Genomic DNA, 14,108 nt, shown 5'->3' on the forward strand with positions numbered 1-14,108 from the left:
TGACATTCTCCTATAATAAAAATGTATCTATAGGTCAAGACTTTTTTTTAAAAAGGGAAAAATCTCAACCTTATTAAATCTAGGCTAAATCTGCTTATTTTTCTTAGGATACAAACATATGTTGCATTTGTCCCTGGACAAGTTGTGCCTGCCTGTGTTTGTCCCTAAACAAACAACAGAAGTATTCTGTGATTGGCAGGTACATACATGGCTCTTCTAATCAGAGTTTAGTGAGAGCATGAATTAATTGCTGATTTTTTGCCATTGATTCAATGATGCAATCCAAGAACAACTGTTCAGATGCACTTTGAGATGTCCATATAGTACTTTTTACCCTGTGAACTTTTTTAGGAATTGTCCTGGGAAAAAAAGACATGGACATTTGATGACTGTACTTTGTCCCAGAATAAAATGGTTTATCCCTGGAAAAATGTGCTACCTGTTTGTAGCCTTAGCTGGAAATAAAAAGAGTTAAAAAAACTGCCATAATTGAATAGCCATGCAAAGGAAATAATACACGAACAGGTTAAGGAGGAACTTCTTTCAAACAATAAAAGTTTTTATATTTATAGCATATCAAACCTAATAAAGTCTTAATTCCATGCTCTGTCAGAAATACCTGTATGACCTAAGCTTTGGATCAACTGATTTGACAGATGTGCTTATGGATACACTTAAGTCAGGCTTTTCTAGCATAAATTATGAATCACATATTCCTGGTTATTCTTAGTGGCTGTTATTTATTAGTAATTTATATTTTGTGAATGTCTATAATCTTCTGTAATACATAAACAAATAAAAGAAAGTTAATGACCCATTTCACTAAAGCTCCACTGCTTCAGAAGTATATTCTTCTCTCCCATATCTGCTTGCTGAGGGAGAAGAAAACCAAGACAAAACCTGTTCCACTGAAAAGTTTTCTCTAAGGCAGCAAGATTCAAACACTGAACTATTCAAGTAAACTTAACAGGCTGAGAGTTTAGTTCATTTAACTTCAGGTATTCATAAGACATGGACTGTTTTGTGAAGCAGTCAATATCAATATCCTTTGGACAATGACATTCCATTACAAAAATAGGCGAGTTTAGGAAAAATCTACTCAATAAACAAGTTACAATAATTATTTAAATGCTTACTTGCAGATGCATCCCAAAACTTGATTGATCCATCAGCATGCCTAGGAAATAAATAAAAGTAAAAATAAAAAAAGTGTTCCTGAAAAAAAAAGGTTAAGCCAGATTTAGACTAGCTTACCTAACCATTTGACCATAAACCATAGAACTAACATTCTGATTAGTACCTGTTGCACCATAAAATGCCATTTAAAAATAACTGAAATAGTTAGTAGTAATGCAAGGTCTTTACATTTTCAAAGTGTATCAAGCTGAACATTGGAAGTGTCTGATCTCTGATGACGTGTTGTTTAAGGAAGATTCTTATTCAGCGAGCTAGCCTTTTCAAAGGAGCCCAAAGAGAGCTAAGGCACATGAATCAGTTGAATTTCAGTAGAAATTTAACATCTGCCTCTGAAAATGCTAGCCACAGATTAAATCTTCAGAACAGCGGCAGTTTTATCCCCAGAGATACCTTTGCTTTACTTCATTTTGAGAAGTTATTAGAATGTCATGTATTAAATTATGATGACAAACAGATTTAACTGTCAGCCTTTTTTAAAAAGTACAACTGACATTTGATTACTGAACTCAACAACTTGCAAAATGGATACATATTTAAAAACAGTAGTTCAAGAAAGCCTAGGAAGTCAATTAAATAGATCAAACATCATCACAGAAACTATAATGAAAAAAGGGAATAGCAAGCGTCTCAGGGGTACTTACAGAAAGCAAATGAAATCTATCTGGGGAGGCAGCTTACTATACTGGATATACTTCTCGACTCATCATTACTGCTTTCCTTGTCTCATTTTCATGCAATTTGTACACAATAAATAAAATAAAAAGTGTGCTGTTGCATATTACATAACCGAATGGGAAGCACATTTATTTCTGTGTTTTGCCTTGAACACTTTCTTCCTGGATTCCTGCAGTCCTTTGTCTGCATCACTACAATAACACTGTTATCTTGCTTTGCATGAAGCTACAGCTCTCTTCTCTACTTATTGTTGCTTTAAATTGTTTTAACACCAAACACATAGGAATACATTGAAACCAGTCAAAAAGTTCTCCAACTATCAAACAAGAGATATATTAGATACTTATTACTATTTTTTCACATTAGTATTCAGAAGCTTTAACTCTTAACAAGGTGCTTAAGGCACACTTAATCATTCATACCTCTCATATACACCACTGTTTTCAGTAGGTGAAGCGAATAAAAAGCAGACTAGCATTCTTTTTATTCAGTCACTGAAGTTGCATTGTCTCACTTACCCTGTAATAATTATCTCTGGGTAACTCTGAGTGACCAAGCCCCAGTTGCCTCCACTGATAGGCCATTCCTAGAAAGTTAACAACAAATACACTGAAAAAGCCTGACAAGTAATGCTGATGCTTTAAAAGAGACATATGCATTAGATACAGTACCTTTTTACTGTAACCTTGACGTTTCTGCCGAGCCCCCACTGAATAAAGTGCAGGAATGAGGTCCACAGGACAGTCAGCAAAATATTCACAACAGGTAACAGGAGATTCATGTATAGTCAAAGGGTAGGGATTCTCAAATATAGGATACCTTTTATGGAGGAAGGGAAAAATTGTTAAGCAAAGAACAACAATTTCTTTTACTGCAAATTACAAATGAATCAAAGTCTGTAAGTTTATAAATGTACTCCATTTTTAACTTCAAAATGGGCAAATGAGTCAGAAACCAGTGTAGACCGATATGCCATCCTCTTAGGTCAAGATCCAGGCTTTTTTGTCCATCTGCAATATGCTTAGTACACTCCAGGGAGAACTGTAGGTGCTATCGTACACAGTAATCAAAAATAGTTTGCCTGCAGTGGATCACAAGGAAATGTAGGCTACTGCTCCTTGCAATGAATGGTCATTCAATGCAATTTGTCAAGTATTAAATTGCACCAGCAACTGCAAAGCTACTTCCAGTCGTTGAATGTAACATTTTAAAGTTGTCTTTTTTTTAAGTTTCTGTAGTAGCAAAAATGAAAGTAAGTTACTGAGATCTAGTACTCAAACTCTGAAGATACTGTATTTACCTGAATCCAAGACAACTCTAAATTTAAGATGACACCCCTTCCAATAATTAGATTCCATACATAGAAAACGTATAAAGATTTGTTATAATTTTTCCATATATAGAAGTTGGAGGGTCATCTACAATTCATGACCCCCACAATGACTGCAGTGAAGAAAGCCATGCCAGGGCAGAGAGGCAGTGGTGGAGTCAAAGTAACTACATGGATGGATGGAGGGAATGATGTGGATATACAGCATATCTGGACTTCTGTAAGGTCCCACACAAACTTCTCATAAACAAATTGGAGAAATGTGGGGTAGATAAAACTACTAAAGGTGAATAAGTTAACTGGCTCAACAGCTGCAAGCAAAGGCTAATTATTAACAGGTCCATGTCAGAATGGTAGAAAGTTCTGAGTGGAGTCCCGCTGGGATCTATCCTTGGCCCAGTGCTGTTCAACATGTTTATTAATGATTTGGACATGGATATAGGAAGCTTCCTGAGCAAGTTTGCAGACAACACAAAACTGCGAAGGACTGCAAACACAGTGGAGAATGCAGGGACAATTTAGTAGGATTTTGACAGATTTACCCCATGGTCAGACTGGTACAGACTGTGGGGGTTTTTGCCTTCCTCTGTAGTGGGGGACATGGCCCTCTACCCTGGATCTCTTGAGCATATACTGACAACATTTCAAATAAGCAGGATGTTGGCTACTGTGGCTCTCCTGCTTTACCTGTGGCAAGTTAGGGTGTTAGGTCTGGGTTGACAGTAGGCTTATGTAGATTTTAGATTCAGGCAGGCCGTTGGACTAGATGAGCTCTGGAGATCCCTTCCAACCCTAGTTCTCTACAATTCTGTGATAGAATTAAAACATTCAACAAGAAGAGATAGGAAAGCAGGCAATCAGGCCATGAAGATGTGCTTTTAAACTTAGTTTTATTCTACTGAAAAGTATTTCCGATGTATTATGAGAATCCAGGACTGAATTATAGTTAACCATAAGCATCACTGCTTAAAAATTGACAGATGTTTTATCATTGTTATATAATCATTGCTGTGAAATGAAAGTATTCTGCACACCTCAGATGGTTCACAGATTAAGTATCACTCATGTAGGGAACAATCCAGCATCCTTAAGGATGTATAACTTCATGACCTGATAAGCTTTCCTCAACTAGTCCAATTGCATGGGTATCCGTAATTCTCTTTCTCTAGCCTTTAATGTGTGGTTGAAGACATGAAGGCTGTTGTGGGGAGGTGGTTTCAATCTCTGGTGGTACAACTGTTTTCATTACTGACAACTGTTTCATGCTCGACCCTTGGGAGGGCTGTACACTGCAATTTCACTTTGTATTTTTATAATAAAGGTTTAAAAAGTCTAAAAAGTCTCTCTCTCATTCATATACTCCTTCCATCCCACAAAGAAAAATATTTTAATGGGTGACTAGGACACTTTTAAAAATAAAACATAACAAAACTCAAATAAAATAGAAGTTGACTACTGGCTGTTCTGCTCAGCACAGAAAAAACTTTGCTGCAAGAATGAACTCACTAAATAGTTCTTATGAGTTAATAACCTGAGAAAAGTAGATCAATAAGGCAATCGGAGTTAAGACCTCTTCTACTTCTATGCCAAATACTTAGCCATAGGCTGTAGTTCTGGACAATCACAAAGATACAGAAGTGTTTATTATCATTATTATTGTTGTTGTTATTTTATATGCATCTCAAATCAGAAAGTGGAAGTTAGATGCTCTTTTAAATGGGTTTTGTTCTGAAAGATCTAGTTAGAAGTTTTAATAAGGCTAGTACCTCAAACACAACTACAGTAAGCCGGAAACTGAAGTCTTAATAAATATTATTTCCCATCACAAACAGAAGACTCAGAGGTGCTACCACATAGATCCACAGCAGACTATATATAATTAAATAATTATAATTAAGACGACACACTGCATATGCCTTCAGCTATACTCCATATCCTTACCCGTTTTGTGCAAGGTCAATAAGTACTAAATCCTTTTCAAGAAGAACCACCACAGCATATGGTTCCTGAAAATCTGAAAAACAGATCAAAAGCCAAGTTATCCATCATCATTTGAGGTTTTTTTTAAACTTACATACTCAGGGAGTCCACATTTGAAAAGCTGCATCCAGAGATATGAGTGTTCCACACAAGGGTCTAAAGATCCCTTTCACCTATCTTTGTTTTTTCCCCATCTCAGTTAAACCAATATTAAAGACTTGGGGGAAGAAAAAAGGGGGAAATGGGGGAAGGAAGATGAGTGTGCACCTGCAAAAACAGTATTTACTGAAACGGAAGTTTCTCAACTGATAAGTAAATTTCCACTTGAAATGAGTGCCAGTTTTACAAAGGAAGGAAGAAAATGGAAGCCAATTCCAAAACATCAGTTTGCAACCTTAAGGTAGGCCAGAGATTCTGAACCAAGGATATCTTCAAAACTGAAGACAGGAAATCAGTCAATAATGTAGTAGACGTCAGAATCATAGAATACTTGTTTGGCCAGATTCTTTTTCGCTTGGGTGTTGAATTGCACCTTTAGCATTTCAGCTTTGGGCAGGAAAAAAGAACAGTGCTAACATGAAGAACCTAGGAGGCAAGCTTCACTTAAGTCACTGAACATACTGGCCTGTTATAAATAAATATCTAGGTCAGGGGTAAGCAACCCTTGGTACATGTGCCAGAGTATGGCATGCAAAGGCATTTTCCTTGGCACTTGCACCTTGGGGAAGGGGCCAGGCCTGTGCTGCCACAACAGGGATCAGGCCTCTTGCAGCTCCCCTGCTGTCTGCCCCTGACATGCCAACATCTTACAAGTCGAGGTTGTGGGCGTTTTTGGCACTGCCCAAAAACGTTGCTGACCCCCAATCTAGGTATATTAATAAGTACTCTTACTGAAACCTGCTGCAACTCAATGTCTCACTAAGACAGTGATTCTCAACTAGGGTGCCATGGAACTCTGGGATGCCCTGAGGTCCCTCTAAGGGTGCTACAAAAGGTTAACATTGTTAGAATGCAAACATGGATTCACAAGATTTCACATAAGAATCTATAATGTTAAAACATCAATATGTTGTGATTTGAGTTTTTTGCAATAGAAGAATTGCTCTATTATTTTTCTGTAGTCCAAAAAAGTAAAAACTAAGAGCTGGCATTCTGAGGGGTGTCTCAACTCTAAAATGGTTGAGAACCACTGCACTGAGACCTCTGACACAAACATATACTCCAATTAATAGTGGTGAACTAATATAAATTATCAGTCTATCATGACTGCTAATTAATAAAAACAAATACAAGATAGGCGAAACAGAATAAAATATGGAGCAAATGTAACTATCAGTCCGTCTAGTGCAATTAGGGGAATGACAGAATTTCCAATTTGTGTTGGAAATTTTCTACCTGTAAAACAGGCTAACAAGGGGCTTGTCAGTCTCAGAAGTGTTGAAATGATTTACATATATTTATAAAACCATTAAAGATTAAAGCCGAAATGCTAATTATATTAATATTGAATCTAACTGTTTTAGAAGTCTAATCCTTGCAGATGAAAACATAGTTAATTCATTTATCAAGATTATGGCTGATTTTGTAACTTTTTACAAGCACATGCTTTTTAGCAATTGTATTTTCAGAAAAAAAATTGATCACCAATTACTTATAGAACACTATGATGAAGGATAAAGCTTACAGACATTTGTTTTGCTTTTCAAAGAATGGTGAAATAGAACTTAACAGGCAATAGCCACAGCCAGTAATGTTAGCTCCAGTCCAATCTCCCACAGAGATGTAAGAAAGAGAAAAAGTGGTAAGGAGTGTTTTAAGGCTACAAAAAGAATAGACAGTAGTAGTGAGAAAAAAAATACCTTTGCAGAACCTACCATTAGGATATGGTGTTTCACAGAGGGTTAAAAAATCAACAATTGAATAATCCATTTCTAGCACAGCAGTACTCTTCCCATGCATAACTGTTAAACAAGGTCTTCTTCCTACAGTGTCATATGACAAGCCTCCCGATAGAATAATAAAAGGCTCCCTAGAAATAAAGCAAAGGCATTTATAGTTATGAAATATTTACTAAAAATGAAAAGTGGAACAAGTCTCATTGCTCCATAACAGGAGTTGAAAAAGAAACAGCTAGCCATACATGCATTTAGAATTATTCATAACAGTTATCAAACAGCAAAATGTCAGAATAAATTTCACTACTGTGATGTCAGACAATTCACCCAAGTTTAACTATTCTAGGCGTTTTCTATGCCACTCTCCACCACTGCACACAAAGGTCAGTGGTAGTGCATAATTTGATACCGGTACAAAATACGTTTATACACTGATTCTTATTAGCCCTTGTGCAGTTCACAATTCTGATCTGGAACTATTATGGATTCCCCAGATTTTTGCCTGTCCCATCTAGTTAAGAAATCTTAAATATCAGTCCTCTAATTTTCTTTCAGCAGTGGCAGGAAAAACAAATCTATATTTGAGATATATACATACATACATACATGTTACTCCAATGAAACAGAGTTAATAAGAATAACATACTACTCATCTAATCCGCCCCCCTTCAAATGTTTATTCAGATAAGATTTAAGAGAAAGACAAGCTCAAACTATACAATGTATTGCTGAACAACTTGAAGTTCTTAAAAATATTGTATATGACTTCCTTTTAGAAGCAGGACACTGGACTTGACAGACTAATGATCTGATCTGGTGCGACTATGTTCCCATTTTATATTATGTAATAATTTCAAAGGATAACTATCTGAAACATCATATAAACTTTTACTATATTGATTTTTCAGAACGGAAAAAGCAATGTCTCCATATAGTCATAGTACAACACGTGCTTAGTGAAGGTGACAGAAGCTCAAGGATTATATTTCAAAGGAAAAGGATAGTAAAGCTATGTACACATGGTCAAATGATCTGGAAGAATTCTCCCAGGTTTATTTTCCCAGCAGAAAGGCTTACCCAGAGAGAGCCCTGTTCAGGCATTCAAGCTAAGTAACAGAGACCCCGTGGTACTGACACTGGCCTGCCAAGGAGCACTAGAGCACCAAGTTCTGCTCCCTGCTTGGCTGGGATTCTGGAGGACTTCTCTGTAGCATCTCTACAGGTACCTGTACAGATGTTTGGTCTTCTGAGAGAGATTCTCCCAGGAGACATTTCTCTCACGTTGTTCCCAACTTATTTTTCTTCCAGAGCAGACATTTTTGCTCTAGGAGAAAAATCACGAACATCTATACACTAGTGAACTTTCCCAAGACAGTAGAAAAACTAGTGGACTCTCATAGGAGAAACTGAATGTCTGTACATAGCTTAAATTGACTACATAATAGAGACTTCACACGAGAGTTACATTATGATACAGTAAGAGATTAAAGCACTGAAATTTACTAACTTTACAGAACATAAGAATATTGTCAAAAAGTTCATAACAAACATAATAAAAAGTACTTTCACTTATTAACATTTTTCAATTTAAATTGTAAATGCGATAGCAATTTTGAGATTAAAACCACAGATAATTAGGATTTTCAAACACAAGCAGCAGTTCTTTTTAGAAATATATATATATATATATATATATATATATATATAATTGTCACTGATATCAGCAGAAGTTCCCCTCCTCCCCCAAAAAGGCACAATTTCTCCCAATTTTAAATCAAGGACAGTACCATATTATAAACTAGCTTAACTCATAAAAACACCAAGAATCCCAATTTTTTTTTTTGCTTCATTCTAGAAATGTCATTGATTATTAAAAAGATCTGTAGTTTATAGTTATTTCCTTCTTAAAATTCATTTAATCTGAACACAAAAATATGACCTTGCATTATAAAAATGTAAATTAACTTATTTCTTCATCTATTCTGACATTTTTCCAGCCAAAGAAATGGATTGCTTTTATTTAAGATAGGACTGTCCAACTGGCAGCCCACAGGCCACACGTGAGCCCTGAGGGATTAAACCATGGCTCCCAAGCTCTCGCTTGTTCCGCAATGCTCACTTGCTGCCGCCACTGAAATCCTCAGGCTCCCGCCCCTGGGAGTGCAGCAGAGCAGTGTGATCCATGGGGCTAAGGGAGCTGATGGCCAGAGCGCTCAGAGACCTAGGACAGCGCACCCACATATGCAGGGAGCTTATGCAATACTGTGGGCAGCCCTCTGAGTAAAGGGGTTGGCAGGCCTGCAACTTTAGGCACTCAGAAGTTAGACAGCAATGATTTAAGAGATACACCAATATAAAACAAAACAAAACATTATACAGAAATACCCAAAGTCGACTAAAACTGGAAAACATATTTTACTATTTTCCATTACATAGTTTATTCAACAGGACTTGATCAAGTTTAAAGTGGGCTTATTGCACAACTACTGGAGAAAGAAAAACATTTAAAAAAAAATCAGAAACTGACTTTAAAATCACTATAGTTGAAGACATGTGGGAGTTGGTGGATAATGGAAGCCACTTAAAAACTATTCTTAAATTTAAAAAATTAGATGGTGTTACTTCATATATGGACCTAAAACAAAACAATACTGTACCTGATACACACTTGAAATTAATCATATTATTATTCTTTTAACAGGATGATTTAACCACTTATTCAGTATATTTAGTTACTTATAAAAATGAACAGAAGATTTTGAAGCAGGCAGCTCACCTAATCTAATACCATCTATACATCAATTTTACACACCTGGAACAACTACATCTGATTTCATAGATTTCATAGACATTAGGACTGGAAGGGACCTTGGAAGATCATCGAGTCCAGCCCCCCTGCCCAAAGGGCAGGAAGTCAGCTGGGGTCATAGGATCCCAGCAAGATAAGTATCCAGCATCTGGTATAGCTATCATGTGAATTACGTTACTACGATTTAATTAGACACTTTACATGACTGAGCAAAGAAAATATGAATTAGATCTACTTCATGAAAACATTTTCTCCTTCTTGGGAAAGCAAATTAAGGACTTGAAATCAAGCTAGAGCAACAGTTTATTCTTTTTTGTAAAATAATATTTATATTACACAGTCATTTTGCCAAATATACAAGGTTATATTAAATTTATTACAACAAAAGATAATGTACAGAGCTGAAGTAAATATGCATAAGAAATAGGATACTTTTTCCTTTTAAACTTACACAGCAAAAATTGCCAGCTGTTTTAATACCAAACCAAGATAATACGTCTGTTGGCAAGGTCAAACTGTAATTAATGGTCAGTATTTCCTCAAGGAAGGCAAGATGACTATTGCTATTCCATCAGTAAAGCAACTATTCAAGAAACCATCACTTGATGTTGATAATATGGCCAACTACCTTGACCCCTTGATTACTATAAGGCATTTCAGCATCTGGCTACCTCAGAACTCTGCAATCCGTGACAATCTTTATACTGATCTTGGTATGGGACAGTGCATTGGTTTCACTAGTAGCTCTTCTAGATATGGAGTTTCTATTAAAACATAGCAACTACTTTCAACACATCTATTCACGAGGTTGTTGATGGACTTGTTTATCATGCTGGGGATGAATGAGGCTACTTTACAGTGTCTCCATGTTTTCCTCCTAGAGTGTTCTCAGTAAGAAAGCAATTGTTGTAAAACTGTTCCTTCTCTCTAATGGAGAACATGTGGAGTTCTGCAGGGTGTTGTATTAGGAGGATTAGCAGAGACAGACTATGTTTTCAGTATACCGATGTCAATTTATCCCCATTTTCTTTGATCAGGGCAAAACTACCACTGACTACATTTCAATGTTTGAGTGAAAACAATAAGGTGCCAAATGCTTTATCCAGGCAAAACTGAGATGTTATTTTACATAGTAGGTTCTTATATGTTCTCATCACCATAGTCTTGAGTACCTTTTATACATTTAATACCTGTTACATGTTATTTATTCTCTTATCCTCCGCCCAGGGGGATAATTGTGCATGCTATGTTTTTAATCTCTCTCTCTCTTTTCTTTAAAGGTATATGCTAGTAAAGGTTTTCATTGGTGGAGGAAGGTTTGAAGATAAGTGCCTTATTCTTGAAGTAGAAGAGTGGCAGGAACCCGTGTTGGTCCTTAGTTCTTGAGGGTATATATTGAAGACCAGATGCTGACAAAGTTCTGTGTAAATGAGCTTTATATTTACTATAGATTTATTCCACTGTACCTGAGAAGCTATCTTTTAGTCATTAAGCACTTTCTAGATATAACCAAGACAATGACTTTGATTTAGCATTCAATAGCAAGCCATCACAGAGGCATAGAACTAGTCCGATATACTTGTCGCATCTCATTTTGCTGGAGACATGCTACAGCATTCTGTATTAGTTGGGAATTTCTTAACAACTATAAATTCCATGTCCAGCTATACTCCAGTGAAGATACTATACTGGCAGGGGGAAGCATACTTAGAGAAGATGGCATAATATAACTTCCCCTTTAATTGTGAACACATATTCACTATTTATTAGTCAGGGTGAAAATGAATGGGCCTGAATCAAACCAACTAAATGGTTGATGATAGAATCTAGAGATTCCATAAAAGTTATTTCTATTCCATGAAACATTTAAAAAACATAAGAGAAACTGATGGAGCAAAATAATAGTGGAAGTTCTCATGTAGGTCAGGCACCTAAGAAAGGCCACCATGGTAGTGCAAAAAAGTTATAATAATTTTAGGTTAAAGAAACATGGAGAAAATAATACTATTGCATGCTTGTATATGAATTTTCTTGCATAATTTAGTACGTTAGTGTATTTGTTTTATATTTTATTTTACTGAGTCTCTGTTGAGAAGGACAGCATGTAAATCCAATAACTAATAAACTAAATAAATACATTTATAAGCAACATGACTAAATGCTGTAATTACATAATATAATAGCATAATTACATGTCTTAATTATGTGCTTAAAATAAGAACTATGTGATAATATATATTAGAAGTGATGATTACAACTGTACATCTCAATTATGTAAATGTTTTTACAAATCACAGTGGAAATGTTTAATGTTCTGATAAGCTGATTTTGATCAGACTCAGGTAATTACATTCTGTCTACCTGGAGCGTCCTTTGTAGTTTCAGCTGGAAATAGCATTTTGCACTTTGTAGAATTAACTGGTTTTCAGAATTAAGAGCTCTTAAGAAGTTGTATTAGCAATTTAACATCAGAGGTGATGGAAGTGCCTCTCCATGGACTGAGACCTTGTAGCAGTGCAAAGGCTTTTGTATCCCAATGATCCTCAGAGCTGTCATCCGGAGTCTCACAATCCTGGCAGGGTCATCCATAGCAAACAGGCCTAAGGGCAGATCCCAGACCAACTACGGTCCAGCCCCAAGCCCTAAACAGGGGATCAGGAGGACAATGTCAGGATCTCAACAGCGGCAAAGATGGAAGAAGGCTACGTTAATTCATTAATGAATGTCTTAAGCTCAACAACCACCACCACGTCACCATCAGTGCATATGCTCCAATGCTTGTGGCTGACTGTGATGTCAAAGAACTCTTCTACTTCAATCCTGACCGTGTCCTGGCTAATACTCCCAAGAACAAGTTGGGCATGACCTGGAACTCTGGTCTGGCACCATTAGGAAGGAAGGAATAGGGAAACCCAATTCCAATGACACCCTTCTGTTGAGCAAATGTGCAGAGCTTGTTCACATGGACTTCGGACAAAGTGCCAGATAAACTACCTGGACACACCCTCACTCTAAGCATTGGCACATCTTTGACTGTGCTATTTTTAGAGCGCATGATTGAATGGACGTATGTAACGGACAAGCCATGTGAGAAACCAATGACTGCTGGACAGATTACCATTTTGTCAGATCCATGATGAACATCCAGCTTCCTCCAAAACACCAAAAACAGTCAAAAGCAATGTGAAAGTCTCTCAACACCTAATCTCCTCAAGACCTAAGGGTCTGTAAACATCTCCAACAATACCTTCATGAAAAGCTCTCTGCCTTGCCCTGCCCATAAATGAAGACCCCCACAACAAGGGGAAGAAATAGATTCGGGGCTCCTGAGGCAGCTCTCAGAGACCATAAAAGCTAAAGAGGCGGTAGTCATGGGGGACCTAAACTACCCAGACATCTGCTGGGAGACTCAGACGGCAAAGTCCCACCGTTCACACAGGTTTCTAACCTGTGTACAGGACCTCCACCTGACACAGGAGGTACACGGTACCACCAGGGGGAATGCCTTACTGGATCTTGTATTGGCAACGGGGGATGACATGGTAGGGGACCTACAGATCGGTAGCCATCTGGGGGACAGTGATCACCAAATAATAGAATTCTTCATAAGACGTTGAGTGGGTAAGGTAACTAGTAGGGTGAAAGTGCTAGACTTTAGGAAAGCTGATTTCAATGAACTCAGGTGATTAGTCAAGGACGCACTGCAGAGTAGGAGTTTTGAAGTGATGGGAGCCCAGGAAGGGTGGCTGTGCCTTAAGGAAATGATCCTTCAGGCACAAAGCGAGACGATCCCCATGCGAGGAAAAAGAGGGAAAGGGGCCAGGAGGCTTCCTTGGCTGACCAGAGAAATCCAGGGCAGCCTAAGGGCCAATAGGGGAGCACATAAAAAGTGGAAACAGGGAGAGATCACCAAAGACGAATATACCTCCTCTCCTCGCGCTTGCAGGGAGGCAGTTAGACGGGCCAAAGCTACCATGGAGCTGCGGATGGCATCCCAAGTAAAGGACAACAAAAAATTGTTCTTTAGATATATAGGGAGTAAAAGGAAGGCCCAGGGAGGAATAGGACCCCTACTAAATGGGCAGAAGCAATTGGTGACAGACAGGGGGAACAAGGCTGAACTCCTCAATGAGTTCTTTGCCTCAGTGTTCCTAAGCGAAGGGCACGACAAGTCTCTCACTGGGGTTGTAGAGAGGCAGCAGCAAGGCACCAGACTTCCATG

General features: G+C 37.6%; 1 protein-coding gene across 1 annotated transcript in view; it reads right to left on the reverse strand.

The window, feature by feature from the left end:
- Nucleotides 1-14,108, reverse strand: part of LOC102378922 (syntaxin-binding protein 5) — a gene marked incomplete at its 5' end in the record, with an annotated part of 87,912 nt that overhangs the window by 65,925 nt on the left and 7,879 nt on the right. Inside the window, 5 exons of the mRNA XM_014527344.2 lie at nucleotides 1,137-1,177; nucleotides 2,391-2,458; nucleotides 2,544-2,691; nucleotides 5,144-5,216; nucleotides 7,057-7,211. Coding sequence (XP_014382830.1) covers nucleotides 1,137-1,177; nucleotides 2,391-2,458; nucleotides 2,544-2,691; nucleotides 5,144-5,216; nucleotides 7,057-7,211 — 485 coding nt within the window. The remainder of the gene's footprint in view (nucleotides 1-1,136; nucleotides 1,178-2,390; nucleotides 2,459-2,543; nucleotides 2,692-5,143; nucleotides 5,217-7,056; nucleotides 7,212-14,108) is intronic.

The sequence above is a fragment of the Alligator sinensis genome, unplaced genomic scaffold (assembly GCF_000455745.1).
Source record: "Alligator sinensis unplaced genomic scaffold, ASM45574v1 scaffold1173_2, whole genome shotgun sequence".
NCBI lineage: Eukaryota > Metazoa > Chordata > Crocodylia > Alligatoridae > Alligator > Alligator sinensis.